Genomic DNA, 19976 nt, shown 5'->3' on the forward strand with positions numbered 1-19976 from the left:
ACAAAATAAAAGGCAGCGGGTTATACACTGCAAAAAACATCATGTTGAAATAATATATCAAAGAAAAAGGATCAAACAAGTAAATCCTAGTTCTAAGTAAGTGTTCCTTGACATACTTTTAATAAAAACGGTCTTTGAAGAAATCGTGTTCTTTGGTACCCTCATTATATCGAATACTAGATTTTTTTTCTTATTTTACCCAGCACTGCTACCTACGCTTTGTAGTGTAAAAGTGGAGTTCTAGTTTATTCCCTAAGGCTAACTGTTATTCCACGTAGAATTACAGAAAAATCTGTTACTTATCGTAATTTGCAACGTGGGCGTCGCATTAAAATAAAGGTTACTGTAAAATTATGTTATAGTCTATTAATAACATTGTTTTATACTAAGAGAGAATGAGAAAGATTTTTGTTACTTTTGAGCCTTCTGCCTACGACTATATCATATTTAAAATATTATAGCGAATTATAGTCCTACATTTTGAACTTTAAACCATTCTGATCTATGAAAATATTAATTACATTTCAATCGCCGTCGCCCGTCACCGACTTTCCGATAGAGCTAAAGCTGGTTGTCATAAATGACATATTTGTATTTGAAACGAGGCGGGTAGCCAGCGCGCTGTTTGAGGCCAGGAGTGCTATTGACATGTGACTAAATAGACCCTCAACAACGATGAATCAACTAAAGCTTCACCACAACAATCACAGGTAAAACGATCGCCAAATGAGCAATTTAGGAAAGCATTTACCAACTAATTTCTATTTCAAATGTCAGCTGATATCGAAAAGTTTCTAACTCGACTAAAATATTCTACAACTTATTACACTAATGTATTTCGTAAGGCCAAGTTCATAATAAACTGCGTAAGTTTTCAATAAAATGAAAAGTAAAAAATAACTTTGTGTTTAATATTCCTTGCCTTTTGAATTTATGTATTCATTTCCATTTTTATGTGACCGCGGAACCGTAAAATTCACTGTTTCTTGCACATAAATCTCGCATATTACTTCATAGGTTATCGATAAAATATGAGTACCATGAACTGCCGAGCGACATAAATAAACACTTTGTTTATTATTTAAAAAGGAATGATCACGAAAACCTTTCAGTGATCCGTGAATGAGCGAGTCTCTCGGGAAATTTATTACGCAACACAGTCCACTGTTGAGGAGCCTGCCCACTAGCCTATAAACAACTATGTATCTCGCTTTCATCTATAGCAAAACGTCGCACACTTTTACACGTGAATGTAGTTGTCAGCGAAAAAGTTACAGGTGCAAGTTTCTCGTAAAACGTATTCATTTGTGAAAGTGCTGAGACAGAGTGAGAGGGCGGGTCACCATCCTCGCATATGCATTATTGTAGGGTCACCTTTGTGTAAATGATTGTGAGCGATCTCAACTTTTGATAAAGTGTACGCACTGTACGTGTTATTAGTTTTTCGGTTTTGAAACATTATCAGTCCGATAAATGTGATAGAACTTAATCATGTGATCTGAGATAACCTTCAGCAAGTGAGCATCCATGCAGGCTTAGTGAAGCTGCTTTGTATAAATAAAACAAATTTATAATAAATACCCTTTGTTTATCTTAGAACAAATGTTTTTGCTGAAAAACACGTATAATATAAATATGTTGCAAAAATTACCTAAAACTATAAAGGATAAAATGGATAATCAGCAATGTTAATAAAACTGAAATTTAACTATGAAAAAATGATTCGTACCAAAACTCCATGAAAGCGAGTACATTCCCGTAACATTATGATTCTGGAACGAATCTTATAACATTCTTATTTTGCATAAGAAAACAAACGGCGCACAACGCAAATAGCCCACGTTTACAGAAAGTTAATCTCTTATCCTGAAACTGCAACTCAGCGTTACGGAAATAAGATGTGGTAACGCTGTTTCATCTCCGTAAATCTCTTTGCGAATTAATTCACCCACACCAGCTTTTTAATATGTATTATTTGCGAGGAGACCACCCAAGACGATACGATTCTTTTGATGTTTATTGCTACCTCGTGGGCCTTGCAGATTATAAACATGAATGATTTTTCGAGTATTGTTTAACCGTAAGCGAATATTAAAATTTCACATCTATTTAACTTTACTTCTATCTTTTATTCCGAAGGTTTTCATCCCCTATCTACTAACACATAGCTTAAACATACCTAGGTCGTTATGTTAACAACTTTTCCATATAATATAGAGTAAAGTTCTCAGTAGGTACTGTAACTTAGCTAAGTTAACATGGAGTAGAAAGTTCATAAGAACGATTATTATTTAGTAGTCTCAACAAAACTCCCCGCGATCTAGACGACTTTAACAAAGGTTTGTTGGCCGTTGACTCGAGATCTATCAATTCTATCTCTGAACATACGTTTAAATGGGAAGACAGTTAGACATGTATGTATTTAATTCATGTAACGTTTAATGTTTCCATACAAAGATGTAGCGACGTGACGTTATCTAAGTAGACAAGGGCGCGACCTGTGATGGACGTCCACCAATCCTCTTGGATCCCTGTTCCGGTCACCTGTAAGACCTTCGTTACCGTCTGTCTCATATTGTACATCGCCTATTGTGTATTGTAATACCCATAAGTACTTGTGAATAAATATTTGTGTTGATGTAATCGCCCCTCCCTTCTCTTCTTTATACCTTTTTATTTTTCCGTAAGCTTCACTCACCACGCACACTGAAGTGTGAACCATTCACGGAATTTTCCTCCTTATAGGTTTACTCAAACATATCATTGACATTTACGTGTTTAACTATAAATCTTCGCATTTCATATACTGTTAACGTAACAAAGTTTCGTATTTATCTTTTATTCAAATTATATATTCCCTCGTTACAACATTGATTACTTTTCATATCGCAGTTTGCACGTACTGAACAATTTAATAAAGTTATTGTAAAAGCACTTGTGCCAATTACAACGGATTGTGCGGTTTCATTCGATATCAATAGAGAATGGAACGGAATCGCTATTGTCCACGGTGTTTGTATTTTATTTACCGCATTTAGTTTGCTCGAGTCTGCGTTTGTTTCCGTGCGAGCGTTCAACAAGTGACTATAGTATTGTTATTGTTACGATGGTGCGCTCGTTAATCAATAGATAATTCCAGTGATTAATAATATTATTGTAAGTAGGTCACCTAGCGACCTGTTGCACGTCCTTGCACGTGCCCTCGTGCCTCTCACGGCGTGTGGCGGCGTGCGGCGGAGTGCGGCTGTGTGCCCGTCCTCCGCATCCGACCCCCGCCTCCGTCACCTACGCATTACCCCTCAGTGCCCTCATCCACCGCTTTCACTTTGCAATCATCGTGTCTATGTTTTTATCTCATTGAAAAACACTCGCGTCAACTTGCGTCGACCCACTACCACGCTAATGGACTAGACCGCCAACAGCAAACAATCTTTAAATATGAGCGTAAAATAAAACATTATATTCGATGCCTGACAAACAAAGCGTAAATAATATGAATTTTCACGGCATTGATTCGAAATTCAATGAAAGCTTGGTTGATTTTATTACAAACGGGCATAATTAATTGCTGTGCATACATGTGGTAAACGACTGGATATTAACTAATTAGGTAATGCAACATTAAAACGTATCATTATTACGATAAATATTATTAAAATTATTTAAAATGTGTTGCTCGACATGACTTCTTAACTTTACAAATTGATGATGAATCTAAAGACATATTAGTTGCATTTAAAAAGGCAGCATAAATAAGATACCCATCGCTTTAATCAAGTTTTCTATTGTACCAAATGGGACTCCTGCAGAGAAATCGATTCATCTAACGACGATGTTATCCTACGTCTCATCCACATCTTACCTACTTAACATACTTAATTCATGTTCAACAATAGAATATAACTATTTAATTACGGATACACGCAACACTTCAATACGCACTGGTCTAAAAAAATATTTTACCTTTTTGTATACATATGAATAATACACAGAAATGAATGAAATTTTACGAGCGACATGTTAAAAAATACGTTTGTAAAAGTAATTGAATAGATAGCAACAAAAAACTACTGTAGGAGCTGTTGTTTACTTGCTCTTATTCTTATTTGGTTTAGGGACAACTCATTTCTATTCGTGACATGTTTCGTCTCAGGGCCGTAAGGAGTTACCACTAATTTGCAATTCCCCCTTCCGTGGAAACACGTTAATATCCTTCGAGAGTCTGTGATTTCCCCAATATCATTATTTGTCTTGATGGTCTTTGTTGAACGACAGCTTTACAGACCGCTTTATAGATAACAAATTATAAAACTATAGCTTTTATCAGTGGGTTAAAATTGTAATAAAACTTTTCACAAATAATATTCCCGTAGGCTGATTTTCTAAAATCCGTTCTTAAAATTCAGCCGACTTATAAGCCAGTCAGAATTCACTTTTAAGTTTGGTTCATATACCTACTTATACTCGACAGTTGTCATCTCTAACTCTTGTACGCGTCGGAGGCATTTAAGTAGTCCGGACAACTTGTCAATTATAAATGGGAAAGTTTCTTACCCTGAATTGACGGAATTATCAACTTCGGGCCATGACAGGCGTCTTTTGCAAAAAGCCATTGTAGGCTTCTCAGGTTGTTGATGTCGAGCCACGCGAAGTGAGCCACCACGGCGCGGCGGTGGCGCGGGCGCCAGGCAGTCCAGTGTCCGTCGACGAGCACTCAGCGCCGAGGCCCCCTCTGTTGGCACCACTCGAGGGAATCCTACAACAATACATTACCTTATTTATCTACAAACCAACATAAACCCACAAAGCTCTGTTCCCCTGACACTCTAATTTGCACTCAATTTCTGTTTCCGATCGTTAAAGGGGTCGCTCCTGAAGTTAAATTGTGTTTTTAAGTTCGGATTTCGGATGTTTACGCAACTCGGCAGAACATTGCTCAGACGAATTATTTTGATATTTCAAATTAAAGCAGGCAGAAATCTACAACATATGGTACAACTTACAAGGCCGACCTCTAAAATAAGAATTTCGTTTTCGCTGTTAAAAATTTTCCTGCAAAGTTGCCGAGGAAAAAATATCACGACTCACTTGCCCAAATCTGGCACATCGTAACTTTTGAAAGCTTTAAGAATTTTTTGCTAAAAACGCTTTTACAAAAAGTTTTTTAGAACAAACCAACACAAGCCGTAACATTATTCACTACATTAAATAACCTGGATTAAAAAGAGATTAAGACATAATTTATAGCGTATTTTGTATGACTCATAAAACATCTACTACTTTTACAAGAGACCGACTGTTATAAACTGAAAAGCATTAAAATGCCACGTGGAAAAGATATCGCGCTAAAATGGTTAAAATTAAAATGCCAAATACATTTTAAAGAATGAATAGACAAGTGGGCTACACGCCTAATCTTGAAAATTGAAAGAAAACTTATTTACACGTTTCATGTCAATTACTTGTTTGAGGGGACTTTTGTAATTTGATTTTGGATCAAATCAGCTGAAATTATATGTCATTAACGTAGTGTGTTCGAGTATGTCAGGTAGTTCAATACACAAAGGACAAGTCAGCAACGTTATAATGGAAAATTTTATTGCACTTTTGAAGGATAGTAAAACCGACCGAGGCTTCTGAGACATGAACATTTCATTAGATACGGAAATTTTAAGTTTACAAATACTTTTATTCGTACTCAAATAACGCTATTAAGGTTCATTTTAATTATATTTTTACATTTTGTGCCAAATTCTTTTTAATAAACGCCATAATGCCAGAAAGTAAAAGCGCTTTTATTACGTTGAATTTAAATCAAATTTTCATCTTGAGGTGTCTGCCAAGTACGAGTACCTACAAATGATAATGATGAAAAACACACCTGTGTCTTATTTATATTTCGATTAACTTCCTTTAGACTAGATTCTACATCAATCTTTTTTATTGGTGGATTTCACAGCGTACTGTCCTGACGAAACGAATCTTACATTTAATACACAATTGGAATATATAGAACTGTTTAGTAAAGAATCGTTTTCTCTTGCATGTCTTCTGTTCTTACCCCTCATGGTAGCAGTAGATGGTTGAGGCGGCTGCGGCTGCGACTCCTCGGCAGAACGATGGCGGGAGGGTGGTCCGCGGCGCGGGGACAGCGCCAGGCCGGCCACGCTGTCCGCCACCCCCGCCACGTACTGACCCAGCGAAGTCAGGAAACTCATGATCACACGCACCCACTACACTCAATACCAACTACTCATTTGTTCACTGATTTTTTACGAGAATGTTCACTAAACAGTTGAGCATTTTATCAAACACTTGATTGTTAGAACTAATACTTTTATATGTTCATCTCCGCACCACTTTTACCTGGAAAGAGAAACTGGAGTTAATAAAATGCAAATACGCAATGTATAAGTAGGTACAATAATATGGCTGTATTTATGCATTGCCTCTACAGGCAGAGGCAAAATGCGATAACCTTAAATGGGCAAAAGAAAAGTTAAGCGAATCTCTTTTAGTATTTCTTTTGGCTAGATCGTGGTATCTTACTATATATATATATTCGCTTAGCCTTTGTTCCAAACTATGTTGGAGTCGGCTTCCAGTCTCACCGGATGCAGCTGAATACCAGTGTTTTACATGGAGCGACTGCCTATCTGACCTCCACAACCCAGTTACTTAGGTATTAACACGATACCCTTCGGTATAGACTGGTTGTCAGACTTTCAAGCTTCTGACTACTGTTAACGACTGTCAAAGATCTTCGAAAATGACAGCTGGGACCCACAATTTAACGTGCCTTCCGAAACACGGAGAAACTCGATATGTTTAGGATGGTCACCCATCCACGGAACAACCTCGGCAAGCGTAGCTTAACCTCAGAGATCGATCCGTGCGGCTGTTGTAAACTAAAAGTATTTGATCCATCAATTACGTTAAACTAAAAACATCACTTGAGCGACCATCGACATCGGAACGTTAAAATGTAATATGTTTTTAAATGTAATTTCTAATTGTTATTTTAGAAACTGCAAATAAGTAAATGCTACGGTTCGCATTTCGTGCAATAATATAGTGTCATAGCGTTCCTAGTAACATTTAATAGAACACAAATTGACTACGAACAAACCTGTGAAACGTTCAATGTAAAAAATTTGACAACGTGTAATAGCGTCATATTTTCTAGTAATAAATCTACGCTGTTAACATTTTATGGTCATAGCGTTTTTTTATCAAAAGGATTCCTTTTGTTACGTTTTATAGATATTATAAGAAGTTTTATTAAGAAAATTCATTTATTTAAGCGCCCCGCCCGAGTTATAAAACTTCGATTGTTGGTTACTTGTATAAATAACATTTGAAAATGTTTTATTAAGAAATGTTTTTGTGATCTTTACCCAGTGATTACTGACCCTGGCGTTGTTTAACGTTGAGTTCGTAATTGAGATACAAAAATATCTACATTTTGTGTTTTGTAATCTAGCTAAATTAATTTAACGAAATGTACAAAAGGAAAGCTGTAATTCCGAAAATAGAAATGGAACGAGAGTCAACAATCGTATCCTACGCGAAGTATATTATAAGAAAACAAGCAAACTTCTTGGAAATAAAATGCTAGAGAAATGTTATCTTCAATTATTATAGTAGTCTCATATGATCGATGCCCACGTCCAATTAGATTAAACTTTCTATTATAATCAGAAAAACGTTCCAAAAATAAGTTAAATGACAGTGCTTGTGAAAAAAAATACAATCGAATTGAGAACCGCCTCCTTTTTTTGAAGTCGGTTAACAATGGGGGTGAGGCAGGGTAGTGTTTGCGGACACAACTAGTAGTAAATCCATTAAGCCGGGAGCCTGATGCTCCAGTATAATCCCATCTCCTCAGTAGTTACAATATTGGGAATTGACCCTCGGCCAGCGCACGCCAGCAATAAGGCCTACTGGGGTTTGATTAGGCAGGGCTTTGTTTTAACGTACCACGTAACTATTACGAGCCATGTAAAGGTCGCCCCGCCACAACTCTATTAAGGCGCTCAAATTATTAACAATGGGCATAACATTCGACATTTATGTCACCTGCTAAATGTCAACGATTATTATTAATTTTATTAGCAAACAATAATGTCAAATAGTTTGATATTAATTAAGCTCATAAAGTGAACCTGTTATTAACACTTTTTGCTTTATATCATATTTACGATATGCATTGATTATATGCAGAAACTGTAACATTCAGAAAAGATTATACTTAAATATTTACATGTTTTGTAATAACAGTAGTAAGAAAATGACTAAGTAAATGTAACGTTTATTAAAACAAATTGAAGCAGCTTTAGTAATGTTCAAATTCTTAGAGATTAGATCAGGCAGGTACTTTCATTAAAAAGTTTTAACTGTAGTGTTTGAATTATAAATGAGTCATCTTAAAGAAAAATTTATATCGTCTTTAGCGGCAAATCCATTACTGCTCGAAAGAGATAAGTTTGAAGTGATCGTGAAGTGTTTTTTGCCAAAAATATAGGATGGGTGAGGTAGGATAAATCGTCCGACATCTAAACAAATGGATTTTGGTCTCCAGTGACCATTTGTGATTGAACTAGTAAAACGAAAAGTCAATGTATATATATCTTTTGTACTTTTATTAACAAACTCACATAGATATACCAAAAGTCGAATAAATTAAAAGAACTAAGTTGTTTGTCAGTCTTTTAAGTGTGATTTTCGAAATGTAGGTAAATAAATAGAACACTTGACTTGTTTTCGTCAGTGTGGTAAAGTTAAGCGAGTCAATGAACTTTACAAATATAGCACAATAGAAATCTGCGGTTATTTGTGTAAAAGTTGTTATTCGAAAAATCACGAGTACATTTTGTATTTTCAATGGATAGATATGACAGCATTGAGTCATAATAGTGGAGTATTTTTACGTCCTACGCCTCTTATCGCTTTTATGGAACATCAATATTGTACCATACACATATCATAATAAAATCGGCTTTGTCCGAAGTAAAAGCAAGTAAAATCACAATTCCAGTATTGTTTTTTTTATGTTTTCACTATTATGTGTACGTATTTTCAACCTAGAATTCAAAAAGATACTTTTAAAAGACAAGAACGTTTAATTTTACGTTTAAGTGTCTACTAAGTATCTCTATCTCTTAGCCAAAAGTTCTTTGTACTGTGTTAAAGAAAAAAGTAAGTAAAAAAAAAAGTCAAGAACTTTGAGAGCAACAGTAATTAATTCTCAGTTGAAAAGAGTCATAGTATTGTAAAAAGTGTGAATTTAGTAAATAGGTCGACTGCTGTTTAAGGGTTAATGAACAAATTAAAGCGGATTCCCCAGATGAGTGCGCTGTCCCCTCGGGGACGCTCACGGCTCGCCCGGACTTAATTTCGTTAAAATGAGTTTTGCTGTAAAAATTTCATACGTTTCCACATTTTATTACGATGTGTCGTTAAATATATTATAACTCATTTACGTGAAATTATTCTTAGAATACAATCACAATACACCTAAAGATAAGAAGGCCATATTTATGTCTAGAGTATTATTACCTAGATAGCCAGCTTCGCATAAAAGCGACCATCAAGCTACTCATAAAATATTTTATTCGTGTTCATGTCCAAGCAAAAGCGTGCTGTTGAAAGAACCGTCATGTTACCGAATACCAAGAAGACCGACCAATGTTAATATAATATACGAATTCATAGAAAACAGAAGATAATTAATATGAGTTTTCATATAATTATTTCAGTCTTTGCGCATTTAAAATAATTATGGACTTTTGAAATTCAAAACTTTACCTAAAATTTTCACAATGGCTAACAGAACAATTGTTTGCAGTTAGTTTATTTATAAAGTTAGTTCATTCGAATTACATATTTCTGGTAACACCCAGTAGCAATTGTAAAGTTAGAAAATTAACTAAAACGAACGTAGCTACGTCAGATGTAGTTCGTGTGGTGTTTGCACGAAAGGATTATCTGATCGATAGGTAATCATGGCACTCGTCCACTACACCCACTACACAGACTACACAGGCATTGTTGATTGATGTTTCTGTAATAAACGGTTTAGTTTATCATCTCGGGCCTTTCCCAAACGTATTGAAATCGACTAGCAGTTTAATTTGTGGCGGTTGACAGGGCTATAATCATAGTCGGTCGGAACACCCGACCCAACCCTACTAAGGTGTAGGTTGACGTCGCTGCCCATTTTCGGTTAGCCTTTCAGTTGTTTGTTCTTACTATAATATCACAGAAAATGGACTATTCATAGCCTACAAGGAAAATAGAGGTGACTCTAAAAGACGGTAAAAGCGCCGAACATCAAAGATTATTGTCAACATGAATACTCGTCATCGCAAAACTTGTACGTCATTACTTTTTAATATATCGTGCGTCGAACATTATGCTTAAATCTATTAAGCTCTTGCATTTGTTATAAGATTGAATAGATGGAATCAATTTACCTTCACGCGACTTTAGAACGATATTAGAAAATAATGTAATGCGATTTTTCTACAGATTACATTTTATTAAAAATCTTAGTAATAGAATTGGAGAAAGTTTTCCATTGTGAGTAGTAGACATTTAATTATATTGACAATTGCAACATGAAAAATATACAATTTCATCAAACAACTTGACAAGATAGCAAATTGAGTTTGTATTATTTCAATGGACTTTCATTAAATTCAATGTTTGCTGAGTTTTTGTGATGGACATTTTACAAATAAAACATTGTCTAAAATAGATATTAAAATTCCAGAAATTACTTTCATTTCTATAGAAGGGCGGATTGTATTTGCCAATTTACGAACAATAGAATCTATTTACAGAGACCCTCCTTTACAATGTTCAAAACTGTAACTATTGGTTATTATATTAAATTCCTTATATAATTATCGGTGGATATTACCTTTCTTGCAGGTAATAAACGGGAGGCCGCTTTGAGATATCCGTGACATGTGGGCGTGATTTATTTCTTACCTAAGATTATGCGACAAACTAGGACCCTGTCCCCAAATACCACCATATATTAATGCGTTACTTACTATTCTGAACACGCGAAAACCACATCGATGCGTTTCTGGATATAAAACAGAAACATATATAAATTATCAAAAAGTCATAAAAGTATTGAACCACACAAAAATCGAGTGAGTAAAAAGTAATAGATACTTGATTCACATTTGCGTGTACTCACATGTCACACAACAAGCTGAAATTTAATTCCCATTAATTATAGCAGTGCATGAAACATGACTACCCTCGGTACAGGTAGGTAACAAAATGTATGTCATTTTCAGAAGCGCGGTTCGAACAATAGAATTAATTATACACCGAAACAAACGGAGGTTGGGTAGAGTAACACAACATTGAGCGAGATCCTCGGAGATGGCTACTAGCAAAGCGATCCTCAGGAGCATTGTTTTACATTCAAATCTCTATAACAACGCTCAAATTGTTTAATTGTAATTTAACTCGACTTCATTTAAGTACGTTCATTCTTTAGCGTAATTCAAATAATTGTTATAATTTGTAAAGTAAAGACAAAAGTTGTGGCAGGCCCCCGCTGTCAGCTCTATCGCCGTCCATCAGAATAATAATGTAATTTCTTTAAAATATGACGCTCATTTACAGTGATATTATTGTCATGTTGATTAATGTAGCCATGACTTGATTCATTCGTATATTAATCAAAGGAGGTTGGTATGCCCTTTAATGTAAGTGCTCCGAAAATTTGTTGGTAATAAAATATGATGAATGATTCAGGTGAAAAATTTACAAATGGAGTATTCATCGAAAGCTAAGGTCCATTCAATCAATTCTTCATACTAAGCATTGTATAAGGTTCCGGTCGGATGGAAATCGGAAACACGCAGTAAGATAACACAGAGCCGCTTTACGAGGAGATGAAACAAAGAGCAAAGAGCTTGACTCCAAATAGACAGGTGCAATTGACCGGGGGATATTGAAAACGGCAATGCACATAAATATAAACAAACTTTACACGGTATCTTTTAAAGGAAAACCTCGCCAACTAGTTATGTGGTACAAGATACCACGACAGCTGAAGAAAATAGGCAGGTGGTAAGTTGTTGATAAGATCAGTAGCACCATAAATACACACATGAAGTTCGCAGCCCTGAACTTATAGTGACGCAATGACAGTGCAAGTCCATGCACGAACGAATTTGTTCACTTTGCCTACACATTATTTTAGCTCGATAAACGTGCTCAAAATAGTATTTTGATGCAAATTGCGTGTGTTAATCTTAACTCTATTTGAAACCACGCATTTTGTCTGTGTGTATTATTGTTTTTTTTTCTATAATCTTTAGGCCACTTCCCCAATAAATAAAAAATCGTGCTCAGTCAAAAAATTGGTAGAGAGACGCCAGTGAAATATTTAATCTCGGATAAAAGGAGCATAAAGCAATATAGGAAACAGTTTGGGCACAAATTAATATATTATTAAAATAAATTACAATATAATCTTTTGAGTCAGCTGGGAGATCCTGCGGCTCGTTTAATTAAAGCCCCACTCGGCGTCGGACGCAGACTTGGCAAATAAACTTTCATGTAAATTGCTACGTCCGTCTTTGCCTCTTTAGTTTTTTTCAATCAGTTCTGTTTTAACTAACACTTTATCACTATTCTATGTGACGATTTATGAAATACTTTATTATTTATTATACTAGCTGACCCGGCAGACGTTATTCTGCCATATTAAAAAAAAGTGTCACGTAGGGGTATGAAAAATAGATGTTGGCCGATTCTCATAGATATCGGATAAGCACAAAAAAAATCATCAAAATCTGTCAAGCCGTTTCGGAGGAGTATGGCAACGAAGACTGTGACGCGAGAATTTTATATATTAGATTTATTATTAATATTATATATTGCATAATATTTGTGGATTGCGACAATTTACCATGTTTAGTTTTTTATTTTACTTCAACGTTGCAAAACCAGACTAGTTAACGTATGCTTAACTTGGTTCCATGAACAAAATTTGGAGTTAAAAAAATGACAATAATTCCTCAAAAAAGTATTTTAGACGATTAGACAAATTGGCTCCAAGCCAATTTCATTTCCTAGTTCGTATTTAAGTTAGGTTACTACATTAAACCTACAGTTTACTGTGACAATACGTTATTCTAACAGGCCGTTGGCGTCAGGTATTGCTTTACCAGAATTTTTGTATAAAAAAATTAGACAAACATAATTCTACACAACGATTCTCTACTACTATCGACAAAAGGCTCGCTATAAAACAACTGTATGAAAATCTGCTCCTACAACGGGTACCTTAGGAACAAATTTTTGCCATTCATTTAAAATATCAAACTACAATCTGTCAATAATATTGACTGTAGAAAAAATATTAGGTCGAGGAAAAAGTCTTTTCGCATTATAGTATGTATGAACTTGTCATAAAATCTTTTCTCTACACAAAAAAAACTCGATATTTGCGTACCTCACGAGCTCACTGAAGAAACCTAATGAACCGTGTAGTCATTTGTGATTCTTGAAGCCAAAGAGATTTTATTACAAGTTCATACATACTGTAATGCGAAAAGACTTTTTCCCCGACCTAATAGTTTTAGTTCCCGTAATAAAATCAAATGTAATACATTTATACAGTACTAGCTGACCCGGCAAACGTTGTTTTGCAATAAAAATTAAATAAAAAAACATTGCCCAGCGGACAAAATTGTGAATCTAAACCATTCTCAGATCCCCTTGAACACACACAAAAAATTTCATCAAAGTCGGTTCAGTCGTTTAAGAGAAGTTCAGTGACATACAAACTTACAGAAGAATTATATATAATAACTAGCTGACCCGCGCAACTTCGCTTGCGTCACCGAAGAGAGAATGGGTCATAATTTTCCCCGTTTTCGTAATATTTTCGTTGCTACTCCGCTCCTAAGGGCCGTAGCGTGATGTTATATAGCCTATAGCCTTCCTCGATAAATGGCCTATCTAACACCGAAAGAATTTTTTAAATCGGACCATTAGTTCCTGAGATTAGCGCGTTCAAACAAACAAACAAACAAACAAACTCTTCAGCTTTATAATATTAGTATAGATATGTAAAGATAGACACCACCCATAAACACGCTACATATTTGGGTTGCGAGCCCTTGCATTAAATGTTGCTACATTTGACGTATGTACGGCGCGGGGATCTTGAGCCTGTAAGGGATTATTAAATGGATTATATCAGTGAAATTGGCAGCATCGTACGACTGAGTAATCAATCTGTGAGATAAACTTGGTACTCATACTAAATTATTATTTCATATTTATCATACATTATGAGAGATGCGATATTTGCAAAACTAATTTAAAACTTTTCATTTATACTGGAGGAAAGTAAGGACTGTGTGTTTTATTTAAAATAAACCTGAAATATTTACCTGAGCATAGGTATGTACTTAAATATGTTAACCAAAAAGACAACGTTAACTCTATTCAACCACCTTCGAGAATAAGTTAAGCAATTACAATCCATTCACATTTTTTAAAACTGACTATACCTAATTTTGTTTAATTTACAAGCTATTTGATTCCCAATGAGTACAAGGAACGAATCGGAGTGATATACCTACCTAATAGGAAGCCGTTAACAGTCATGGCATTCAATTTCTGTTCAAAACTAGATACTTAATAAACCTACATCAGAATACTACATACGAATGGATCCTTACAAATTAATACCTAGTAAATGTCTAATCCATCTAATACGGCTTAATACGTCCTTTAATATCCAAGTAATTAGTGCATCATCAGAGCGGAAAGTGAACCTAAACATATTTATGTACGTTAACGTCATGTACGTATTAGGATCCGTGTTTACATGTTTACTGTAGCCACCGCACCAGCCTGTAATAACGCTCAAGTGTAAAATACACGGCACCCTCACCTAAACAGCCTGTATACTGTATATCTCCACATTTCTAGGAAATCTTCCACAGAAAATGAACTTAATTTATGTTATGTAACCTACTTTTTTAACAAATTTAACTTTCGTTTCCACGCGCACCTACATACTTAACTTACTTGATTACAGACGTACGTATGTACTTCCAATACACAGCCAAAACTCGAATTCGTCAAAATTCCATAAGGAAAGAGAAAATTTCATTCGGAGAAGTGAAAATATCCGGTAGAGCTCCCGTGAGGGTTATCGAATAAGACTTGGAGCTTAGCGCTCTCCGACGCACTCAAGCCACGCATTAAATCGAACGCTAACGGTTTTCTATAGAAATGTGTAACAAAAACAGTATTTATGGAATCGATCCTAAAGCTTCCGGCGTAAAAGTCGCTATGAGTGATATGAGTATACAAGGGTACTCTATGCGAGCAACAACAATGTCTTCACGCCCGACTTTTTTTGACCCAACGTGCAATATACGATGATTCTTTATAAATAGAATATTCACGTCATATAAAAGCTATTTTTGTTCTGTAACCTTTATGACACAAAGTACTCGTACCTTCCAACTAAAGTTACTTGTACATCATACAATCCACAAATAATTGTTTCGGGTCTGGTTGTGCTTTGTGTCCGTTGTTTGTATGTTTGTAAAAGTCCCCGCGACACAAGAGCAATTCTTAGTGCGGGAGTTGTCTTTAAAAAAAAAAAAAAAAAAAACAATAATGATACATTCACATATTTTATAGTAAACAAGTTTAAAAACTATCCGTATGCACTTTGTATCAAGTTCCTTATCGCAAATAGTAAAATACTGGAGGAGGGAATAGTTTCTGCAGGTACTGTGCGACAGTTTGACAAAAGACTCTCGCAATTTACTGCATCACTAGTTTTAAAACAACATATATCTAACTAAAGCAGCTAGGGAACATACTCGTAGATACTAGTGCTTGTTTTACATGATCATTTGGCTCGACTAAGAAAAAATATATAAAAGCAGCAGCTTCAGAATTCTAAAATCGCCAAAACTCAAGCAGAGTTATTCCGCATGTTTTATAGTTTAACACGAATTACGATGGAGATACACGACTTCATTATTGTGAAAAAGAAAATAAAACTTTGGCCAAAGTACATTAAAACTCTGTGGTATGTTGTAAAGCCTTCCAAAGATACTTTTTTAACTACAAAGGATTAAAGTACTTCACAAACATTTCGTTTTTCTAAGTCTTATAAAGCCGTTTGTGTTGGTAAAAACATTTTGTTTACTCCGACATAGATATACCCAGGAGTCCAGACATCAAACAACCTGAAAGTATACATTTTTATGCTCTATAAGTACTGCTAGCCAAGTCGTATAAGTTGGCACCTTAAAGGTCGACGGTTCGAACCCGAGACAACACACCAATGACTTTCCGAAGATATGTGTGCATTAGAAATGATTATCAATGCTTTAACGATGTAGGACAACATCGTGATGAAATCTTGCTTGCCTTGCTTGAGGCATTCAAAGTCCCCAACCTACACTTGGCTAACGTGGTAAAATCAAGGCCTCAACCCTCCCTTTTTCGGGAGGAGACCCATGTCCAGCAGAAACAGGTTGAAAAAAAATATAACTACTGGTCTACCTAAGGTGAATAATGTACGTAAATGATTATAGTTTCAGATATGGGTTGGTACATAAGGCTTCGATAAGAATATTTTTATCAAACAAATGAAAGTATCCTATAAGCTGGCTTATATCGTTCAAGCGTGCATATAAACTATCGCCGATATCAAATTGATCTTGGTCTACGCATTTTATGAAAGGATCTAAACATTTTTTACAGTTGGGTGACTTCAAATTGTAAAAAATATAAAAGGACATTTAATTTCTTTATTAACAGTCAGATTGACTATGTATTAATTAGTCAGCACATATTAACGTGGTTTAACTTTACAATGTGAAACTTGCATAGTGCTCATGAATCCAAATCATGACCTCCTTCAACGTCTAATGCTCATTTTACCAATCTTTATGAGCGACCCATGTTACGTTGAAACCAATTAGGTTCGTTTTGATTGATTGATATCAGATTCTTCGGCATGAAGGGCAAAAAATCGCACCATCTGTTCTCATTTCTTACTAAGAAATGTATTTTAGACAGTTTTGGATATTAATCTAATTCTTGGTAGAACTAAATAAATCTCAACTCCCCGAACACATCAGTTACTGTGGCAACCCGTGATTAGGTCGCGCAAATACGAGGAAAACCTTCGCTAGCTAGTTTAATTTTGTGTTCAAGTTCGCAAGATTCCGTACACCTGTGACACAACACTGATTGATGTACCTCGGTTCCGGATAAATTATACAATATGTCAGCTGACTTGCTATCCATTGTTTTCAAAATAATACAACATGTGAAAAAGTAAAATTTTGTACATTATCTGATAATGGTTTAATGAAAGATGAAAATAATTTAATTATGTTTTCAGTATATCTAAAACATTGAATTAAACTTTGTTTCAAATTTGCAAAAATTAATATATTTCAAGCTAATTTGGTACTTGTAATAATAGTAGAAACATTAATAGTAAGTATTCCTCGGAAAATTGTCTAGATTTCTATTCTATGCATACATTAAAATGTCAGCTGACGTAACAGAAAAGTTTTAGTAAGTAGTAGTTAGTAAGTAAGTAGTTGTAAAAAGCTGTACTATTGTAGTTAAATGGAATATGAAAAAAGCTTCAGTGTTACTCGCGTGACCGATATTGTGATTAAGAATCCTGTCCGGTTTCGAAATCACGAATTTTCCGTCGGGCGGACGTCGTTTCGCCGTGCTTCATAAATGGAAATAGTCAACGATGGGAGGCACACGGATAATTAAAAAGTGTCCAGCTATGTATGATTGTACTCTGCAATATTTCAGCTTTACATCAAACCCAGAGCTAAATCTCGCAGACTAGATTAATGATACAGCGACGCAGCCAATTTGTTCAAAAGTTTCACAATTCTGAGAATACAATTACTTTTAAGACATCTTACATGATTGGCTCTTACATATTGTCAAAAAGTGTGGCTGCTTTAAGCTTTTGATAATAATATAATACGAGTATCAAGTAAAACATGTAGATAAAACAAAAACGTTACGGTACGTAGTAAAACTACTTTTGAAAATAATATTGGTATCGGTAGCAAAATTTAATTAAATCATTTACAGGCAATTACCCGCAAAACGGTTTCGACGGACTTCTGACGCGCGCTGTCAATATGCAGTGATTGTTAATTACAGTGCGAACGCTGCAAATATGAAGCTGCAATTATACACCACACGTAATTTACTTTTCAACATTATACATAAGATATATATGTATAAGTATTCGCTTCTACGGCGAAGGATTTTCACGATACAAAAATCCGCGAACCAAAGCACGTTCAGATTGCACTGATCAGATCTCGATATAAACAAGTTCCAGCATTGTATACAGCCACTTGAAAACCTTATCAGGTTCAAACGCTTCTATTTTTTTCTTTCATTTGTTGGATTATCATTTGTATTCAAATATGTACGATGTTTACTCGTCGCAATATTTACAAATAAACAATTTTCGTTTAGCGTCGACTCATAAAAATATTCTACCGATTACTAGAACATCTTTTTAATAGATGGTTATTCTTGCACGGTTGTGGAATAAAATATTCATGGTAATTCCATACAGTAATATCCTAAGTTTATTTCAGCTATATAACAAATAACGTTAAATGCGTAAAAAAAATCCTATTTAAGATATTGGTACGATGAATATATTTTATCAACATAATTCATAAAAATATAACAAAAAAATTTACAATCAGATATGAAAAACTAATTTTAATAATATTAATAAGTTAAAAATCAAAAATACAAGTTATTTAGTTAGTTTGAAAGTATTTGTTTGTTGTATACACTTAATGTTAGTTGTAAACTTACCTGGCCTCAGGCAACATACATGATAGGGGCACGGAGAGTCCTGCGCTATCCGTTGGCACTCAGTAAACTTCGAACGATCTCAGTTTTTTTCCCGATACTCGAACTTATTTGGCAACGTTTTAAAAGGTTCTGATTTCGAGTAGAGGTTTATAATTTTTTGTGTTGGTGAAATATGCAAAAACCCGAATTCAGTACGTGATCAGGCGTAAGTGAGACGAGTGTTCGGGCGGCGCGGCAGCGGGCGCGGGCGGGTCGGTCGCGGGCTAGGGCGGCGACGGTCGCGAAGGGCGGCTGGGCGGCGACTGGCGTCCTCTGCGTGCTCAGTGCTCCTCAGAGCCTCGCCCGGGTCCCCTTCCTGTTGATCGTGTACGCGACAGGTGATCTCAAACGTCTTTTAATCACTAACTTCTGTTTACAACTCTAATTATTGATTTTTAAAGGATTTTGTCCTATTAATAATGTCGTTTGAAGAATTATTATTAAAATTTCTTTAAAAAATCTGTTTCAAATAATAAAAGTTAAAAGCCTTTTGTAAATTATATTTTTGTTTTAAATAAATAAACGTAAAATAATATAAACTTGTTTCCTTATGCCAATCGTTTCTTTAACACAGACTGGAATAAAAAATACAAATAAATATTTTCCTGGAGAAAACCAACAATATTGTTGCAGCATCGTCTCCCCGTGATCAATCCTCTTGCGATCGCTTGAGAGCCCTCCTGATCGATAGAGGCCATGTTTAGAAATGGACAATTACTTACGCAACTGTTTTAAATTGATTGATAAATGCTCTCGACCTCTGCCACTTCTCCTTAGGCTGTTAAATCCAGGATACTTGCAAAATTAATCATATTTCGAAATTTGACACAAAATGTTATTCTTAAGATAATAAATGAAGGTTTAAAATGTATAAAACTAACTTAATACAAGTATCCAATACATTTACTAGTATTAAAACGAACTTTATAGGTTTTAATTTGCTGACGTTTCAGTCATGGACAATTTGAATAAGTCACAAATTAAGTTTCAATTCGGATTATTTTACGTGATCTATAAGATTTAAAATTATATCATAG

The 19976-nt window shown here is 35.1% G+C and overlaps 1 protein-coding gene across 1 annotated transcript in view; it reads right to left on the minus strand.

The window, feature by feature from the left end:
- Positions 1 to 19180, minus strand: part of unc-13-4A (BAI1 associated protein 3) — a 66418-nt gene extending 47238 nt beyond the window's left edge. Inside the window, exons 1-3 of the mRNA XM_076123003.1 lie at positions 18901 to 19180; positions 6062 to 6366; positions 4555 to 4756 (exon numbers count right to left, since the gene is read on the minus strand). Of these exons, the coding sequence (XP_075979118.1) occupies positions 4555 to 4756; positions 6062 to 6218 (359 nt within the window). The 5' untranslated portion in view covers positions 6219 to 6366; positions 18901 to 19180. The remainder of the gene's footprint in view (positions 1 to 4554; positions 4757 to 6061; positions 6367 to 18900) is intronic.
- Between the last annotated feature and the right edge of the window lie 796 nt (positions 19181 to 19976).

The sequence above is a fragment of the Anticarsia gemmatalis genome, chromosome 14 (genome assembly GCF_050436995.1).
Source record: "Anticarsia gemmatalis isolate Benzon Research Colony breed Stoneville strain chromosome 14, ilAntGemm2 primary, whole genome shotgun sequence".
Taxonomy (NCBI): domain Eukaryota; kingdom Metazoa; phylum Arthropoda; class Insecta; order Lepidoptera; family Erebidae; genus Anticarsia; species Anticarsia gemmatalis.